Source organism: Lampetra fluviatilis, chromosome 10 (assembly GCF_964198595.1).
Source record: "Lampetra fluviatilis chromosome 10, kcLamFluv1.1, whole genome shotgun sequence".
Lineage (NCBI taxonomy): Eukaryota > Metazoa > Chordata > Hyperoartia > Petromyzontiformes > Petromyzontidae > Lampetra > Lampetra fluviatilis.
The window spans coordinates 13,074,761-13,095,201 of NC_136284.1; the positions used below are offsets into that span (position 1 = coordinate 13,074,761).

General features: G+C 40.6%; 1 protein-coding gene across 1 annotated transcript in view; it reads left to right on the forward strand.

The window, feature by feature from the left end:
* The window catches only part of LOC144934592 (kinesin heavy chain-like), a 34,155-nt gene extending 14,039 nt beyond the window's left edge, over nucleotides 1–20,116 (forward strand). The window contains exons 13-26 of the mRNA XM_078860566.1: nucleotides 179–247; nucleotides 1,341–1,547; nucleotides 2,555–2,698; nucleotides 3,797–3,985; nucleotides 4,185–4,302; nucleotides 5,213–5,289; nucleotides 6,311–6,420; nucleotides 8,582–8,683; nucleotides 9,029–9,089; nucleotides 9,601–9,672; nucleotides 10,436–10,540; nucleotides 14,636–14,852; nucleotides 16,398–16,546; nucleotides 16,877–20,116. Coding sequence (XP_078716692.1) covers nucleotides 179–247; nucleotides 1,341–1,547; nucleotides 2,555–2,698; nucleotides 3,797–3,985; nucleotides 4,185–4,302; nucleotides 5,213–5,289; nucleotides 6,311–6,420; nucleotides 8,582–8,683; nucleotides 9,029–9,089; nucleotides 9,601–9,672; nucleotides 10,436–10,540; nucleotides 14,636–14,852; nucleotides 16,398–16,546 — 1,620 coding nt within the window. The 3' untranslated portion in view covers nucleotides 16,877–20,116. The remainder of the gene's footprint in view (nucleotides 1–178; nucleotides 248–1,340; nucleotides 1,548–2,554; nucleotides 2,699–3,796; nucleotides 3,986–4,184; nucleotides 4,303–5,212; nucleotides 5,290–6,310; nucleotides 6,421–8,581; nucleotides 8,684–9,028; nucleotides 9,090–9,600; nucleotides 9,673–10,435; nucleotides 10,541–14,635; nucleotides 14,853–16,397; nucleotides 16,547–16,876) is intronic.
* Nucleotides 20,117–20,441: the final 325 nt, after the last annotated feature.

Sequence of the window (20,441 nt, forward strand, 5' to 3'; positions counted from 1 at the left end):
ATAAGGAGTCTATTGATTCCCAACCTGCATATGAACTTGGGAATTGCATTTTGTGAATCGAGCACTCTCTAACCACAGCCAAAATAGGCTGGATCTTTGGTCGCGAATAATTTCCAAATAATATTTTTAAGTAAATATGTATGTTGTTGTTGACCTCGTTTTTGTGTTATCTTTTCAGGATGATGAGATCAACCAACAGAGTCAGCTGGCAGAAAAGCTCAAGCAGCAGATGTTGGATCAGGAAGAGGTTTGTGGTGGATCCTTGTTGTTGAGATATGTACCCATTGCCAAGGGAACGCAGAGCAATGCTCACTATATAAAGCTCGGCTCTCCCTATAAAATGCTAAACCACAATGACCTGTCACATTTTCTTTAGACTTTTTTTCAATTGAAGCAGCAAAGCCATTTATTTGGTATACCTTTTGGTAATGTTTGTTTAACATGTGTACAAAGTGCAAAATAATGGGTTCATGTATAATTCAGTTACTGCTCCTGTGACACCTTTTTACTACTCAGTCATTTGTGGTAAAGTAGTTTAATTACACTTGTCACATGCATAAAAATGCCAATGCTGTATACTATATTAATTTTACGCTAAAACCACCATAACCTTGCGCTGAAGAGCTTTCCATGTTCACACACTGGCAAACAATAGAATCAAATCTCATGTTACCTTCTTATGGTGGAGTAATATTCAGTGTTGCTTAAGGGCTTAAATCTATCCACATTGCCGAGTCGGTGCTTGTTGATACAAGCTGATGTGGGGAATGTGCTGTGCAGTGGGGTTTTACAAGTAAATGAGAGAGCTTAACATAATTCACCTATATCTCAGCCTTGTGTTTAGACATGGGTCAGACCTTAAAATCACTCTTTATTTAAAACCAGACAGTGAGCAAGCCAGACATTGACTCATGCAAAACAGATATGAATAGTATTAACTGCATGCTAAATTAATTTGCTACTGCCATATCGCATTACTGCTTATTGACCTTGCCAGTCAAACAAAGGACCTTAAAAAAACAATGCATGATAGTTGTATTGACCTGCATTAATGTAATTTATGGCAACGATTAAGTAACTCCTGGGGGAGAACATCTTGCAGAAGGACAACGTGGATAATTACAAAAATTTGATCATATTGACAATGACGCAGTACAAAGTGTATTTTTCTTCCAAATTATGTTGCAGATATATTAATCTCTCCATTACAAGAGGGTACCATGCATAAGTATATTTGAACAGAAGTTGGAATTTTATCATGAAACACCCAGAATGTTTAGGCTCATTGGTGTGAGACTGCTGACCGCTGGGCTGCCCGTTCTCTTCACTTCTCTTTGCAGCTCCTGGCATCATCACGGCGGGATTATGAGTTTGTGCAGGAGGAATTATCAAGGCTGCAGACTGAGAATGAGGCCGCAAAGGAGGAGGTGAAGGAGGTGCTCCAGGCACTGGAGGAGCTTGCTGTCAACTATGACCAGAAGTCTCAAGAAGCAGAGGACAAGACCAAGGAGAATGAGACCATCTCCGAAGAGCTGCAGCAGAAGACGGTGGGTGCTTGAAAAACGCACTGTGAACAACCTGACCTGTTGCCAATACTAAATCACCATTCGAGTGTTAACTGTTTCTCCACACTTAGCCACTTCCCCAGTTTATCATGGTATGACATTGTATGTCTGTTGAACTTCTTTCGTGCACTGTATGTAGCCAACCGTCTGTGCGCTAATTTGAGGTGCGGGGGAAGGACAACAAACTCGTGCAACAATTCCATTGTTTGCCATTGTAGGCCATCCATGATATCACAGATGAGTTCATCATCATCATCATAATTACACGTTTAGGGTTATAACAATGAGACACCTTTGTCAGTACCAAGTTATTGAATAATAAAAAGGCTTTTACCCCTTTTGGTACCAGAATGGGTAAAGGATTTTTTTTATCATTTTATCATTTGATTGCTTAGGGTCGTTTGCAGTTTTTCCTATTACAATTTATCATAATCACTGAAGTCCCATAATTATAACGATCAGAGCTACACTGAAAAGATTTCTGTCCTGACTGCACCTGTAAGTAAAACTTCAATGTATAGAACATATAGCAGTTTCCGTGTTGTGCAACAATTACATTTTATTAAGTCTGTTATTTGATACAACTATTCAGCTGTTATATGACTGGGTATATTACATCCCATTTATTGAGTGACTTAAAATAGACTCCAGTAACTATTGGACTCCTCACACACTGGTTGCTCTTGAGGTTTATAAAGTCATCATGTCATCATGATAGAAATACGTTGATATATTTGCAGCTTAAAAGAATAACAAAACAAATAATTCCGGTTTAGTTCCAGTACAGGTCTGCCAAATGGAAATGGGCCAGTGCTTTTAATATGCCTCATTAAACCTGGAGGATTATTTTAAGAAGCACTGGTAAGCTGTGGTGCCATCAGATTCGTTGGTTGTTGTAACTTGTAAAATAGACTAGAATTAAACACCTTTTTGAAGAGCACTCTCATCTGCTTCTAAGCGCTTTGTGCCATGTCACTTGGGGCCCCTAGACGTTTCTGTCGAACAAGGAATCGGAGCTGCAGCGACTGCAGGAGGTGACGTCACACCAAAAGCGTCGCGTGGCCGAGATGTTGACGCTGCTCATGAAAGACCTGGGGGAGATGGGAACTGCCATCGGCAACAATGACATTAAGGTGACACATTTCTTCTAATGTTTATTGCAAAAATCCTTGGCAACTTTGCCATATAAACCACTTTGAAATACTTCAATACAATGCATTTCATATACATTTCAACTTCGTGTAATTTTAAAGTTACAATAGTTTTTGCCTAACGCTACCAACGCATATCCCATCTTTTGTGCAGTACCGGCTTGGTAATGCATTGGATGGGATGTGATAGCAACACAACGTTTGGCTATGACGACGCTATGCAAACTACGGTTAGCCAAGCCTGCACGTGTCCCTCTTGAGACACGCGCCACTATGTGGAGCATGCCACTGGGACGTCGTAGCTATGAGTGCTGGCTTGGCCCACGCACTTTGTATGCAGTTGTCTTCAAGAGACGTTGGCAAAGTTCCAAATGTATTCAGTTTTCCAACAAAAATTTTAATATATGAAAATTCATGAAACCAAGACGCTTTTTAGGGTTCAGCTTATGAGTCGTTTATTTTCTTTAGCAAATGTGCGGTGTTTATTTTAATTTCACATTAACATTTGTTATACAGGTGGAAAATATAGGATCCTTCACTCATTGATTGTGAGAATAGTACACGATTTGAGTGGGCACTGATCGTGTACGTTGTTCTGATTTCTATATGATTTTGGCAGCAATGTAGATTACATATCATTTATGGGAAGTCAAAAGTGACTGCAGAATTTGAACCACTGACTTAGGGCCACTGCCACCAGTGCAGATCAATACTGCCTCTTGCTAATGTGAGCAATAATTAACATTTATTAATGAAGTCTGTAAAAAGATAACCTTCCACTTTGTAAGGGCAGACACCTTACATTTTAAAACAAACTGCTAGGGTTATTTTCCTAGCCAATATTAACATTTACAATTAATGATAATAATTTTTCATCGGTTACTGACACACATACCCACTCGCTTCATAAATGAGTGAACTGTTGTACCTTTTATTGTCGTTGAAAATCATGTGGCTTACCTTTCTGACGTGTCTGACCCAAGGTAAAAGGGTTGACCAAATGCTTGGAGAAGGCCGGTTCTGCATATATTGTCGTGAATGCCTTTAGTTCAACGCAGACCTATGGCTTTCCACTTGCAGCCCCTGGAGCTGAGTGGCATGCCAGACGAGGAGTTCACTGTAGCTCGTCTCTACGTGAGCAAGCTCAAGTCCGAGGTAAAGACGCTGGTGAAGCGCACAAAAGTGCTGGAGAGCTCACAGGGAGACACCAACAAGAAGATGGAGGAGAACGAGCATGAACTGTCCTCCTGCCAGCTGCTCATCTCACAGGTAACCACACAGGCTATTCGCCACCACCACTTTTATTGACAGCAGCACCACTGCCTATGAAACCTCCAGCAATGCGCCCGTAAATGTGAATTAACAAGTTAACTTCTTGTAGCATAACGGGCATCACGATACCAAGAGTATTTTTATTTTGGAATGGGCCCTAAACCTGTGAGGATCGGCTGCATTTGGTTCCTTGCAGCACGAGGCAAAGATTAAGTCTCTGAGCGAGTACATCCACAACATGGAGCAGAAGAAGCGGCAACTGGAGGAGACGTTTGACAGCGTGAGCGAGGAGCTGGCAAAGTTGCGTGCACAGGGTGAGTTGCCCACAGGCCCCCTCCATATTCCAGGTGTGCCATCTTTTGCGGTTTGAGGACACAAAGCATCTCTAAAATATATTTTTGTGATAATTTTTCACGTACAAATTTGCAATGTGTTGTTAAAGCTGTTTGTCCACAGAGGTACTCAACCAGCTTTCCTAAATTTTAATAATATTGGGGAGTAATTAAAATGTTGAAAGATACTTGCCCAATGTGATTGCCTGGAGAACAAAGTTGTAAATGTTTATTCGACATGAGATGCTGTTGTATGCGTCAGGTGTTTCTTCTGATTATTATTATTAGACGGAGTGTTTATGTTTTGAACCCTGGAGCTTAGAATTCAAAATATATTTAATCACTTTCATCCCACGGTCTATAAAATGCAAAAGGATTGTGCGAGCCTTTGTAATGTAATTCAGTATCATGACCAGGTTATCTCATTCCAAAGAGCAATTATCTCACAAGGTGGTGAGGTCATCCCAGGGTAAGGGTGACTCGGCCAATTGGCGTTTGATTACCAGTAAAATGCACACTGGCAGTTGGGAACTGACCAGTGGTTCTGCTGCAGATTGATCCTGGCTGTACAAATATGGACATTCCACCACGTTCTTCTTCCACTAATTACTTCTGCCCATTACTAAAACGTCTATGGGGACACATTTTGATATAGTTCTAACCCGTTAATACATTGTTGTCTGCTTTTCTTAGTGAAACGTTGTAACAGTCGTAGTGCATTTTATCTTCAGGCCAGCGGACTTCTTTGCTGTATACCATAAATAACGGGTGAGTCTCTTTATGAATATAATTAATCTGGGAAAATCCCAGGTTACTGGTGTGTATAGGTGCTGATGAAATTGTCTTGTGCGTATAATTTGACCCGTATGCTGCTGTGTTAATCCTTGCACAGAGAAAATGCACGAAATGAGTTTAGAGGACAAAGAGAAGGAGCATCTCGACAAGCTGCAAAATGCCAACGAAATGCAGGCAAGTCTTTTGTGGTTTGAAGGTGCCTTCTCAATGATGCTGTTTTATTTCTAGATGAATACAAACTGAAATATGAACACTGCTTTACTGCCACTAACTGAAATGAGTACCACCCAACTGTTCTTTTAACAATCTTGGTTTTACTAAATGTTAGCCATATGCACTAGACCTGGGTAGTTATCGCACTTCCTAGCCTGGATTGTTGTTCTTCTTTGGTTCTTTCGGTTAAGTCACGTCTAAAGATAATTTAATTTATTATTTTATCTTTAGACGTGACTTAACCGAAAGAACCAAAGAATAATTCCTGCAGTCACGAAAGCTCCAAAATTAAGAATGGATTGTTGTTCCTTTCTGGGATTATAATGTCTCGTGAGCTTGTGGGGACTGTGCGATTGTGGTGGGGGTTGGGCTGTATGAATCCCAGCAGGGGAGTCGGGGTAGAAGGTAGGGCCCAAGGGGCCTGCAGGGCATAGTGGAGGCCAGCCTAGGCATGGTCCTTACCCGTGACCATGCACTGCTGGGATGCACGGAGCAGCTAATTTTATAGCCAATGCTATTTATACATGCAGCTGCCCCATGTATATGCAAGGCTTTGAGTTACTCCTTGTATAGTCTAGGCCAGCCAGGCACCATGGTCTCCTCCCTTCTTGTCTTACTGCACGCCAGAATTGAGGTGGGATTGGTCCTATTCTTTACTCATTTGGCATTGGCCATATATATTTACCAGCTGGCTGATTTTAACGTTGCAATTGCCCATACAATAATCATGAATTCTGCAGGTGTTATCCAGAGTGGGATTGGAAATATCGAATATGATTCCTGTTCTAATGCACGTACATTTTGGGCAGATTCTGTTTGTAGCTTTTTTAATGGATTCAATGTAGCAATGAAACAGCCGTGTGCTGATTCACAAACTTGAGCAACCTGAACCAGTTTCCTAATCTTTACCAACAATATTTTTCCTTGATGGCAATGAGCTGAAGAATTCACAACATGCATTTCCTTCTGCCCCGATGTGTAGAAGGAGCTGGAGCAGCAGATGTCTGTGCACCGCGAGGCTCACCAGAAGCAGCTGTCACGCCTGCGGGATGAGATCGATGACAAGCAGAAGGTCATTGATGAACTCAAAGAGTGAGCAATCCCATGCTACCATCCCTGCATTTCACTCTACTTGTTTGACCAGAGAATGTTTTCTGGTGCAGGCAGGACTCTGTGAGCAGACATACCATGCTAAGCTCCATCAGTTTTACCCTGCTCCAGTAATTCCAGTGGAATTATATGGCAGTTGTGTGAAAGGTTTGTAAAAGAGTTACGGTTGTTGGTTGCAATGGTATATACTTATCATTTTCTTAGGTTTTTTCGGTAAAGTCACGTAGGTAAAACATCAAAATTAATGAAAATAAAATAAAACAAGAATTCACAACATGCATTTCCTTCAAGTGATGCAGCTAATCTGGCTGTGACGGTCCCACCTGATGACGGAGACTTGTGTTGCCTCCGAAACGTCGTGATTTTTGTTTTATTTTATTTTCATTAATTTTGATGTTTTACCTACGTGACTTTACCGAAAAAACCTAAGAATATGATTCCTTGCAGTCACGAAAGCTTCAAATCTAGAATTACTTATCATTTGCTGTTATGGAACAGCACCAAGGAAAGGATCGCAAGCCTGTCTCACAAAATGGCTTCGGACATTTCTCCCACGACTTTTTAGGATCCTAGATAAAAAAATAAAATTATTCCTTTGGGTTGTTAGAGCCTAAGACAGGGTTCGGTAGCCCGCAGCCTTGGAGCCGCGTGCGGTTCTTCAAGAACATTCTCGTATTCGCAGGCATTGCGGCTCTTGAAATATTGAGTTTTTTTATCGAATAAAAAAAAAATGTCTCGTTATTTTGGTTGCGGGACCCCTGGCCAAAGGCATTTACAATGTCATTAGAACCTTCAATAAGGTCCGGTTTGATCTAGGCAATGTGCAGTGACCCACAGTTCTTAAAAACACTTATTGTGAATGTATTTTCTTTGTTTTCTAAAAGTAGTTATTGAACTTCTTTTGCACCGTACGTAGCCAACCGTACATACTATTACCATTTGTATTGTGTTTGCATGCGCACGTGCAGGCTCTGCTCGGTCCATCTCATGCCAATCACTCTGCGAACCAACATTGTGGTGCTGTCCTATGACAGTAAAACCACAAACTTTATATATGAATTTTGTAATAATGACATGTCCTCTCAATTTGAATATATTATCCCGCAATGCATTTATGTATCTCCCTGCGGGAGAAACAAATCATGGTTTATTTTTACCTTGTGTGCGAATTTATAATGTTTTTTGTCCTTATTGTTGGTTTTGGCTAGTTATTTACAAGATGGTATGCCGAGATCTGGAATATTATAGAAGAGTAGGTTATGGATCATTGGCACCTGTAAATGTTCCCGTGGAAAGAGCTATGCACATTTGTCTGGACCATCGTACAACTATTTTCAGTGTTGTCGGCAAGCTAATGAGCCTTGAAACCTGCCTTTTAATTAAACCCCGAAGGGTCATCTTTGTTACGTGAGGACAGATTGATATTGACATATGTAAGGTCACAGAAATAGCTTTTTCGGTTTCCTGGAATTGCCGATGATTGTATTGGTGACCAAATGGAGTGAGCAAACCCTCATGGCCCTACATGATTCACCATCGCTTGGAGTGAAAAAATGTTACCTCCTCCCCCCATGTAAGCTACGTCCCCTACTTTACGCTCCAATTTTAATCAATGATGCAATGCAAATCAATGCATACTGATTAAACTCCCGTTTGTTTTGGTACATTTGGTAACTGGAAGGTTGCCTGGTTATCAATGAATGTTCGTGATGCATAAAAATTGGGAGGAAAATAATCTGCTGAACAGACCGGGGACTGTACATTTTGCAACAAATAAGGAAAACGGATTGTTAAAGAATGGTATATGTTTATATTTTACCATAAAACCAAGCACAATTGGAACTGAAACTTACGTTTTATGACCAGTGTAATGTGAAAACATAGTGACAGAACTGCAACTAATAGTTGACTTAAATTGATCAAAGTTGCCTTGCAATGCTGATTTGTCTTAAAATATGCTCTAATAAAGCCACATTAGCACTGGACAAATGACCAGTGCTGGATTAAACAATTGCAAATACACTGGCACAATGATGACAATTGTGGAATTTAGCCTGAAACTAGAATAAGTACTGTCTTGAATGAAATGCTGTGGACCAGTGTGCAGGGAGGCCACTGACCTACATGTGCTTTGCATTTGCAGCACCAACCAGCGCTACATGCTGGAGCAGGAGCGCCTGGGTAAAGACTACGATCGGCTCAAAGCTGACGAACAGGAGAAGAGCCGCAAGCTGCACGAACTCACGTGAGTAAAACCATCCATCGTGCCACTGAACCCCTCGCGGCAAAGTGTATCGGAGTCATGAACAGGGCCCTATTAACCCATTGGTAATCTGCCCGTGAAAGGCATAATTAAATTTTGAAATAGTTTGGTTTGTTTTATGCATCTCTATCATGTTTACTTATTTGTCGGTAGTGTCCCTGGTACTAGGCACCATAATCTGGTTCTGAACATGAAGAATCTGTACAAGCCGTGCTTATCGACGTTCAGTTATATGACCAGCAACATTTCGGCCAAAAAGTCAGCCAATGTTTTGCCACCAAAATATTTGTTTGTCAATCAGATGTTCAACCTTTTTCATCCGTACAGGATCATGCACGACCGACGTGAGCAAGCCAAGCAGGACCTCAAAGGCCTAGAGGAGACAGTGGTATGTGGTGCTCTGTAATTATCAAGTGGTTTGATAAAAGTTGCAATATGTTTGCCATAATGTGCTTTTACTGTGTGACGTCATAGCTAGCTAAGATGTGACAGAGTGATGCGTGCCGGTTTGGTCGATGCAATTTGCATGGCATTGTCTTTGAGAGTTTTTTTTATTGCTTATGTATTCACAATTCCAAACACATGAAAATCTATTGAGCCAAGATATGTATTCGACTTTAGCTTATTGATAAAAGGTAAAATTATAATTTATTTAGTTAAGGAATTCTGCAGTGTTTTCCATATCAAGTATGAAAATACAGATTCCCCACACATGTTGTCATGAGGCTTCACTACACACTTTTTTTTAATATATCCCTTGTCACCGAACTTTATAATAATCCATTCGGAAGCATTGAATATGAACCGTAAGCTTCATGCAATGTTAATGATCTCTGAAAGTAAGACATCAAACGGCATCACTGCAACCCCATCTATAATTATTTTTTGTGTGTTCCCAGGCCAAGGAGCTGCAGACCTTGCACAACCTGCGGAAGCTGTTCGTTATGGACCTTGCGACCAGGGTCAAGCGGGTGAGTTGCATGAAGCAGCACAAGCTGTGAGTTGAGAGATGCAAATTTTGAGCTTGGAGATAATTCATACTTGTTTTAGCTATAACCCAAATTGCAATGGTTTATTTCGGTCTCAAACAGGTGCAAAATCGAAACCCAGTAAACTGGCACTGGCAACCTGTGGGACTGAGAGGCACTATTTATAAAATAGGAAAGGCAATATCACCTATGAACAACATCTACACGTCTCATTTGTTTAATGGCAGAGCACCACTCAAGCCAAAATGAAAGGTGTAAACTGTTAAAACACTCATTAATGTCGTTGGCCAAACATCCCAAGATTATTGTTGGCACTGGTTTGGGCTGCCTTCTTGCTTTCTGTTGTTTTCTGTTCAGCTGAATCATTTTATTTCTCTGAGAGGGAACAAAACTGTTTGCCTTACAAAACACGTTCCTTCGGAGTGGGCAGTTAGGAACTTGGTTGCACAGCGCATTCGTGCACGACAGACAAATATGCACGACAGACAGACAAATAATCCCTGGTGGGCAGTGTGGAACCTGTTGTTCCTACCTCTGTTATAATCATTCTTGAGAGTGGCAGATCTCTTTTACGATGCTCTGGCAAAATAAAGGGACCAGCTTGGCATGTGTTAATGCAGTGTGTGAATCCTAGCTTCTTTGAAAGGAAAGATTTGGTACATCCAGGGTTGTGGTCATTAATAGAATGAATTACACCCACAGTAACTACTCATGTTTTGTGACTGGAGTTGTTGTTCATTTTCAGAATGCTGACATTGATGTGGATGATGCTGGTGGAAGTGCTGCACAGAAGCAGAAGATCTCTTTTCTTGAGAACAACCTCGACCAACTCACCAAAGTGCACAAGCAGGTAAGGCTTTACTTTGGTGTACGATTTGCCATTTGGCCCTATGGTAAATTTTAAGAAATCCTTGCCAGCAATAATCACTCGCAGAACATAGACCATGAGTGACTATATCAACTTGGCGGACGGCAGAACGGATTGAGTCATTCCTCTATGCTGCTGCCCACTCAGTTACTCAGTCAATCGGTCAATACAAAATATGTTTCACGTGGGCAATATATGGAGGTGAAACATCTTATTCTATGGTTCTTTCGGTAAAGTCACGTAGATATAAAAAATAAATCAAGTGATTAAAAATATCACGACGTTTCGATCGCAGCAACACAAGCGGTCGTCATCAGGGACAGGGGGGTTAGACTCTGAGGGCAAGCTGTTTATAAAGGTTTAGAGATGGGCGAGGCAGCAAATGTTAATGTAGGAGAAAGCTCCGACACCGGCAGTAGGTCTACACCAATGAAAGAGCTGTTTATAAAGGTTCAGAGATGGGCTGCCCGCCCATCTTTAAACCTTTATAAACAGCTTGCCCTCAGAGTCTAACCTCCCTGTTCTTGATGACGACCGTTTGTGTTGCGATCGAAACGTCGTGATGTTTTAATCGCTTAACTTTTTATGTTTTCTATCTACGTGACTTTACCGAAAGAACCATAGAATATGAATTCCTGCAGTCACGAAAGTTTTAAGTCAAAGTGAAACATCTTGTTTGAAAGTGTTTAAGCTTAGCTTACCAGAAAAGTAGAAAAATGAAGAGGCTTGTTCTATCACCTGTCCAGATTCCACTCATGTACTGACTGGAAGCTGCCATCTCTCAAATGAAGAGAACTTGAAGTCAGGCAGCCATGTGATCTCTGTAATATGATTGGAAGTTGCTGTCCCTGTTGCCCCATACGTGGAGCTGTGGTCAGATTAGATACAGAAAACTATAGTTGTCCATAAGGGGAAAGGCTTTAACAACTATTGCTGGTGATAATTGTCAATGGCCCTGACTCAAAAATTCCCCTTTGGATCGCGACGTTTAACGTCTCACTTAGGCGGAGATATCAGAGAATAAAGTCAATAATACGCAACCTTCTTAAACTCTGCAGTGGTCATTTAAGGCTATTGCTTTATATTTAAGTGTCTGTTTTTAAGTTAAAATAGACGTGTTTAACCATGGTAGCCCATCCACTATTCCTCGGAAAATTTGATGAGGCATCAGTTTATGGAACTGCAGGTTAATCTTACTTGGCATATAATATTAAATGTTTTGCAGACAGGAATGTCAGTAACAGCAAGCTGGGAGGGTTTGTTAGGCTTTTGTTTGTAAAAGTGGGTAAATGTGGTACTCCAGTGAGTTGCCTTTAAGCAGAGTTTATTTTGTTGAGTCTCAAATGCCTTTGGCCAAACTACAGCTTATAGCACAAAGGTTGCCAAGTATTTTTAATGAGTTCCTATTCGAAAATCCAGGTGCTAAAGAGTACACTAAAGTGTGCATTAATCGTCTTGCCGTTCAACCCCAATATTTGCCCTTTTGAGACACATGAAACTGCAGTGCAAAAGTCTGCAGTTACACATATAGCTGCTGCAGATGGCAGTGTTTGCATTATTCTAAGGTTGTGCAAGTTACCTTGGTGTTGGACAGACCAAGGTGGAATTGCATTTCACTCGGGGAATTAATAACAACTGGCCAACAAGGGGCACTTCACAGATGGTGCAAAACTAATGAAATTTCAAATGTCAATCCCAGCCATAGTCAACATCAAGCTGTGACCTCTCTTTGAAATCTCGCTTGGCTTTAGAAAGAAGCTGTGCACTTAAAGGTTCCACAGCAACATAATGAAACTATTCCTGGCCATTTATTTTATTACTTACTTTAAAGAATAAACTTGAGCCGAGGCTTTAAATACATTGTGATTAATTTTGTAGTGATTATTTTTCCACCCAAACGTTTCATGTTATACAAGGTGTTTTGAAAATCTGGAGAATTAACCTTGGATATTGTGGGTTTCTCCTATGTTGTTGATAACAGGGAGTGGCCATTGGTGTTGATGTTGACACAATGGAAATGTTGTCAAATTCAACATAGTGAGGGACATGTCTTGTATTTTTTCTCATATATTCTTACTATTCAGTGGCCATTAAAATGCATCCCACCAACTTTCCATTGCTGATAAAACAGTGGCTGTTTCAAAAGATATCGGCATACAGTCTGACTCTTTTGGGAATCTCCGGAAATTGTAAAATATTGTTGTTTTCATTCTAACGGCTACATTATTCCTGACCAGCACACAGTATTACATATTTTAAGATGACCACAAGGACTATATACAAACAGAATATTTAATCGTATCATTTTGGGGTTTGAGGTTGTGTTTACCAACAAAGCTGTCTCAGCATGGCATCTATTCTATCCAACTAGCTTAAACCATGCATCAGATTAACATTTATCCATGCAAAATATTCATAGCATCTTTTGTTTGGAATGAACTCAATTTCCTAACTGCTAGCTGCTCTATTATTTACTGCTTTTTGTTCTATTTAGCTTTTGACCGCACATTCATCAGTTTCTAAAGTGGGGAATTACCCTCTCATCATATATCTGCGCGTTTTCAATGTTATTCTCTACGATCCCCACGTGCATCAGATGTCATTATGGCGTAACAAGGTATTCAGTGGTGTGCCCTTTTCACGGAACTGCTTGGGCGCATGCCATGCAGTCTCTCGCCATCCATTGCCAGCATGGCTCTCCAGCCTCTGTCATGTTGATGGTTTAAAAGGTGCAACAGAGTTCACGCCAGCCAGGAGTTTAGCGGTGGATGTCTGATGTTATGGAGCAGGAACTTTCCTAGTAAATTTCAGACGGAGTACTCAAAACGTTGATGTGATGGTGTGACTGAACAACACGTAGTTTTTCGTCTCAGCTTTGCACGTAAACTAGGATGTTTATTTTTGTTTGGATTGAAAACAGATGTGCAAAGGTGCCTTTTTCTAAAAATGCTTATGGCGTGAATACTGGTGCAGGTTTAAATCACCTGTGCTGAGGGCATGCATGGGTTTGTTGAAGTCTTTGTTTTATGATGATGGGCTGCAGTGAATAACATTTCGGTGAAATATATCCTGCTTACATTTTACAGTTCCTGGAGATTTGTAACATTGTATCTTGATTTTAAGACGTGAGTATTTCAGAGTTATGTTTTGTCAGGCAGTTATTGGGTAGATTTCTGTCACTGCTTCCAGAGTTCTTTAACATTTTACGAGTCACATCTGTGTCGTGTGTTTTCATCATTTAGAATCAAAACGTAAAAATGTAATGCAAATGGATGTCCCGTTAAATTAACATTTCATTCCTAGATAACTTAATGGGCATCTTGTTCTGTATTCACCAAATCGACATTCACAAATGACTATGAGAAATGTGAGGTTTCGTTGAGAATATAATTCAATATTAATAATTTATTTATTCATCAGTGACCATGTTAAGACCAAAAAATACTCAATGACTGAGCACAACCCTGTACTCTAAGCCATAGCTGGTGGCTTCTTAAACGTAGAATTTGAACCTTTTGCATAGCAACCATCGCCACCAACTGGTACATTTTGGCAGGACCCTCGTGAAGAAAGAGTCATGCTGCAGCTTTTCTGTGTAAACGAGCAGAATAATAATAATCTTGATTTGAAGCTTTCGTGACTGCAAGGAATCCATACTCTTTGGTTCTTTCGGTAAAGTCACGTAGGTATAAAATGAAATACCTACGTGACTTTACCATAATAATAATCTCCTAAAGAAGCGCAACAGTTCTGTGATGTTAATCTTTATCTTTGTGAACAAGCCTGGGCACTTAACAGGTTAAGTTATAAACATTCACAACAGTATAATCCACATTTGTTTAATTTTCCTGTAGTTTCCGAGTAACTCGATCCGTCTCTAGTGCCATATCAATGGATGCATCTTTAAATTTAATTTCTCACGGCTAATTCTCGTTTTCAGGCAGTGTTTGGGTACTGACGGCGTTTGAGCAGTTAGTGCGAGTGTAGCTGGCAACATATATTTCGCTAAGTTCGCCCGCCACCTGACCATGCCAGGCCACCATCCACCCCCTGCCCCTTCCATCCTCTGTTCCCCAGCTGGTGCGCGACAACGCCGATCTGCGCTGCGAGCTGCCAAAGCTTGAGAAGCGCCTGCGCGCCACAGCGGAGCGCGTCAAGGCTCTGGAGACGGCGCTCAAGGAGGCCAAGGAGAATGCCATGAAGGATCGCCGGCGCTACCAGAACGAGGTCGACCGCATCAAGGAGGCCGTGCGCAACCGCAACAACGTCCGCCGTGGACACACCCCGCAGATCGGTGCGTACGTCCCACGTGCGTGGGGGAAGCAAAGTGTCATGCTTTTTTCTTCTTGGTTCTTTCGGTATAGTCACGTAGAAGGAAATAATAAAAATAAAACATAATAAAATAATTCTCACGACGTTTCGGCCACAACGCAAGTAGCCGTCCTCAGGTGAAGAAACAGGTCTGTCGAGAAGACAGCGTCTGAAGAAACAGGTCTGTCGAGGACGGCTACTTGCGTTGTGGCCGAAACGTCGTGAGAATTATTTTATTATGTTTTATCTTTATTATTTTATTATTTCCTTCTACGTGACTTTACCGAAAGAACCAAGAAGATGAATCCCTGCAGTCACGAAAGCTTTAAATCGATGTGTCATGCTTTTGTTTTGCTGCTGTTTTACCCGTTCGTGTCTTTTGCACTTTCACAAGTGTTTTTTTTCTTCCTGCTCTGCACCTTTAAAGTCAATATTCAGAATGTGCGGTGAGTGTGCTGCAGTGTCGTATTTTCCCGCTAAGTTAGTGATGAAAATCATCGTCATTTGTTTTATTTCGGTCACTGGCGACTGTGGGGTGGATGAAAATAATCGAGCTTGACGATGACTAACCACCAAAGACCGAAGCGTGACTATGAAGAGACGAATTTAACTGGTCGGAATGAAGGGTGTGGAATGCACATCATGGTAGTGATGGGGGAAAGGGGGTGGGTTGGGGGAGGAACCAACGCATCATAAACCAACCGATGGGACAACTAGAGGTGCAGTGCCTAGAATAAACTACTTCAGTTCCATATTTGCAGAGAAGAGATTACATTTGAATAACAGTGGTTATAACATATTTTTACTGTCCATAGAAAAAAATATTGGCTTATTTATATATTTTATATTACAAAGAAGCATATTGTGTGCTTTCGGTTTGACAAAAATAGGAAATTTGCCGAATGGAAAATCTATTTTAACCTGTTTTCATAACCATAAATAGCTGCATTGTGCTCTTACCCCCCTACAACAAATAAATTGCACTTTGTATCTGTAACAATGTTGAACTTCACCCATTTCTGAAGTTATGATATTGTGATGGTTTTATATTACGATAAGTAGGAATAGGATGCTATGAACTAAATGAATATACAACGAGAGTAAGGAAAATCAGTTATATAGTGCACACGGGGTAATTCTGCAGAAGGTAAATGAAACAATACATTAAGTCTTTAATTGTATAACTGACCTTGACACTTACGGGACTACAACTTGACAATGATAAATATTAACTCATCCAACATTTAATATCTCAGAGTGGATTCCATTTTTTATTGCTTTCTGTGATGATTCTAATTTACATCCACAGACCAAGACTTGACTAAAGTTCTGCATTTTGTTGTTGTTCAGCCTAAGACTTTAAAATAAAACTACTTCCGGGAGGGTGTGAAGTTGGGGACAGAGTGGTCTTTGATTGTGGGGGTGCCATACCAAACCAGGTTGAGAACCACTGGCAATGCTGACTGCCACAAACGCTGCTGGTCTGTGAACCCGTGTGTTGTTTAGTAACGGCCTGTGGTTCTTTCAGCCAAGCCAATCCGCCCTGGGCAGCAGTCGGTGTCATCTCCGACCCACCAGACAGCCATCCGGGGAGGTGGAGGGCCTGCCTTTCCTATTAATCAGCCCGTGGGTATCCGAGGAGGTGGACAGTCTTCTGCCCGTCAGGAGAATGCATAAGTATGTCACTCATCTCTTCTGTATTTTGTCTCTTGTAGCTCAATAATAACCTAGGCAGGACCAACTCCTGCTGCTTCTCAAGACCTGCTTATATAGTGAGGCATCATGGTGGCACCAAATTATAGAGAGGCTTAAATAACTCTTCCATATATTTACGTGCACCATCCCTCACAATCTCAACTTTGAATATAACCCAGCATTTTAGACAATTACCTACAAACCACCAATGCAATTAAAGCTACTGTAATGGTGTATTCCACATGGTAGTAATGTTTTGTCATGCATGTTGTCTAATATGTATGCTTTGTGCGTGTTTCTATTGTTGTGCAGTGTGTTCCCAAGGAAGTGCTACTGAATATTTGGAGCTTGAAAAGCTGTATGCATTGAGACTACACTACCATTCCTCGGGAGTTTAGGGCAGATGTGTTTTTCAACTCTGAAGTGTGCCTGTTTATTTTGTTATATTGGTTATAGCGCGCCAATTATGTGCCCAAACTCAACAGGTATCATTTGGCTCAGCCCAGTTAATCTTTGTAAAATAGTCCCCCCCCCGGCTCTGTAGCCAAGATACTTTCTTGTCAATGAACTGAGTTTCTGGATTTTTCAACGGTTGTTCTCCTGTGCGTGGTTTATTTTGAAATTGTCTTTCATTTGTATAGATTTTCGTCATGTTTTCTTTTTGTTTTGGTTTGTGAATGTGTGGAAGTTTGTGGAAACATATGATGCTTTAAACTCACTCTTTTTGCCTCCTAAATGGCATATTTTGGGATTGGCTCAGCTCACTGTTGCTGTATAGCATGCAGGCTGCATTTTAAAGCACATTATACATACACTATCGCCACTATTAATAAAACTCGTTTAAACGATTATAATGTAATACTTAATTCTTAATGTATGTGTTAATTCCCTCAGTTGTAAAGGTGCAAACTTGAAAAGGGCCATTTAAAATGACTAAAGAAACAACATCACTTAATACATGATGGTTACTATATAAGCTAAATATAGTACATTTAATGTGTATATGCGTATATTTATAATTACAAACACGAATGCTTTACATTTTGTCAATTAAAACAACAAAGTGCAACAAGATCTGCTCTTTGGTGACCTGCATTTAAATCACTTTAAATAAATTCCTAACCAATGGTTATGTCCTTTCATACAATAACAATAATTAAAAATAACGGGTTTTTATACCATGCCTAGACATGAAGATATATCCACGTTTTGGTTGACCGGCTGTCTTGGGGAAAATATTGAGTTTTACAGAGAGGCTTTATTTTGGTAGGAGAAGTTTGGTCCGGGGTGGTGGGCGTCAGATAAGACACTGGGGTCTGATGACTCATCAGCATTGATTTTTTTTGGTATGCATTCAAGAAGTTAATATGCAGATTGACTGATTTGTAATGTGTCTTCACTTTGGACATCCTTGTCGTGGGCCAAATGTGATTGTTTAAACAGAATTAGTAATCCTTTTAAAGACCACAAAGCCTGCATTGCAAGTATACCCTGTGTTCCTACGTGCTTGCCATGGGGCTGTGGAATGCTAATTATTGAAAAAAAATTCGGATAAGTATACTTACATGGGTCATGAAACCACACACATGTATGACTGCAGCACGTTAACACCCATGCATAGATTGATTATTGGTTTACACAAAACCTCTGTTCTTCTTTAAAGCCATAAATTATTCAGCCAGCGGAGGTCCAGTCTTGCATTGAGATCCCAATGCGTTTAGTTTCAGAGCCTTAATGAGTCTTGCCTCTGCATTCAGTCACTTCTGTCTGCCAAGCCACATAGTAACTTATAGAATACGTTTTATTAAAAATTCACTCCAGTGAGTACCGTTTGACACCACTCAACCTCGCCTAACAAAATTAAGACTTTCTGCAAGCCTCATTCCTGAAGAAGGCACATTGGGTAACATGTCAATATTTTCCTGTGACGGTGTTAAAAGCTGTTATTTTTATTTAGTGTTATATGTATAAGTTTACTGAAGAAGCAACGTCAACCTATGTATTCATGCTCGTATATTGCTCTTGCTTCAGATGCAGCCATTGGCTGATCGCCCAGATGTGTATCACTGAGCTTTAGCATTTTTATCACCCCTAAGATAATAGAATGAACTAACTGGCACATACGGGTGGCATTTTAGCTTTCTCTACTCTTTGTGGTTCTCAAAACATGATTTGCACCCTTTTCTCAATGATATGTTCATGAAAACTTATCAACATCCTCTTCTAGTGTGCGTTGTGTAATTGACATGAGTGGACATTTCATAAGCATGGAAAACTTGCAACGACACAAGGAATGACACTTGAGAACTACTGAAGTTGCATAAAACCTCTTGTTAATATTTGTATAAATATGGGAAACGGTGTGAATCTTGATGTGTGATATGATTATTTCTCATGCTAACCTGTGCAGGTGCAAAGGTACTCATTCTGCTGCCAAATTTGGTTCAGTACTCAACACTCCACTCGCTCTCCGGAACATGTGTACGCAAAGACATGTTTAGTTTGTCACTGACAATTTTACAAACCTATTTGGGCTGGAAATTGTTGAAGTTGGATTGCTCATGGCTGCACTTGCCTATGTCGCAGTTGTGTTCTATTTTCCATGACCCAATTTCTGAAGCGACACCTGCAAGTCTTGGGAGTTGCCCATGGCCAGGCATCGACGTACGTGCTGATGACTGTCTGTTATCCACTTGGTGGCCCCCAGTCTTGTTCTACATCAGTTGATTGGTCAAGAGCTGTGTGTGGAACAGGTTGATTGTAGATGACGGCTTAAGTGTGCCTGCGTTTTGGCAAATTTATATTTCTGTAACCCATCGTGGCTTATCTTGATTTACAGTATGCGTTATGAAGCAGCAAGGTGTGCCAATAGCACTAGGTCTTAATAATACACTTATTTCAGAGCGAAACATACCATTTTGGCTTGTGCATGCTTTTGTTTATTATGATGCGTTTAACTTTACACTTTTTGGTTTGCTAATTTAGTCACTGAAATTCAAGCTACTCGTTAACAATAAAGTACTTTTCTGGCCAGTAGTGCCAATTCATGATGTAACTGATCCCATCAGAATGGTTTGCAGTGACTGAAGACGATGTCTCGTTCCCCATGTTAATGAGTTTGTGTACATTTCATTTGTTTAGTATTTTTGAGATGAAGTATATATGTTAAGATTAAGAAAACAATTTCTTTCGAATCCGGTTAAAGGTTTCACTCTTGACATGTCACGGGGTTTTCATGTTGATCAGTTGGTAAGACGAGGGTTGCATAGCCATGTAGGCCACCTGGAATAATTGAAAACGTATCGGACGGAGTGCACTTGCGAACTCTTCCCAGAGCAAGATTGTGGATCAAAACACTCCTGTGTAACTGCATAATTGAAAATCTGACAATCCGTATGCCTGCCATAGAGATCATTACGATGATTTACATTGTGTGGCCTGTTGGACGATGCATGTGCTCGGAATGAAAGTGCTCTGAACATGCCTCCATGCGACTGCTGACAGCTGTAAACACTTGCGTTTCTGGAACTTGAATAAAGGTGATCGATAGATGATTTTGTGGCTTACTTTTCTCTCCCACTGTGTTAAGGGTTACCACAAAGTAAGTTTCTTCCTCGGTCAAATGGATGGGGCAGTACACACACTCCCTTCAGTTGTAGGTGGAAATTCCACATTCCTTTATTGTGGACCAGAGTGATGCCGTTGATCAGTGATTTAAATCTCGGTTTATTTTGCATAGAACTTGTTTATTAAAAAAAATTAAATCCAATTAAACATAGAACTGCATAAATACTGGTCAATTTACTTGTACTTGTGTGTTGTCATTGAATTCATAAGCAAACAAACTCGTTCCATGATCAAATCACGCGGACCAATA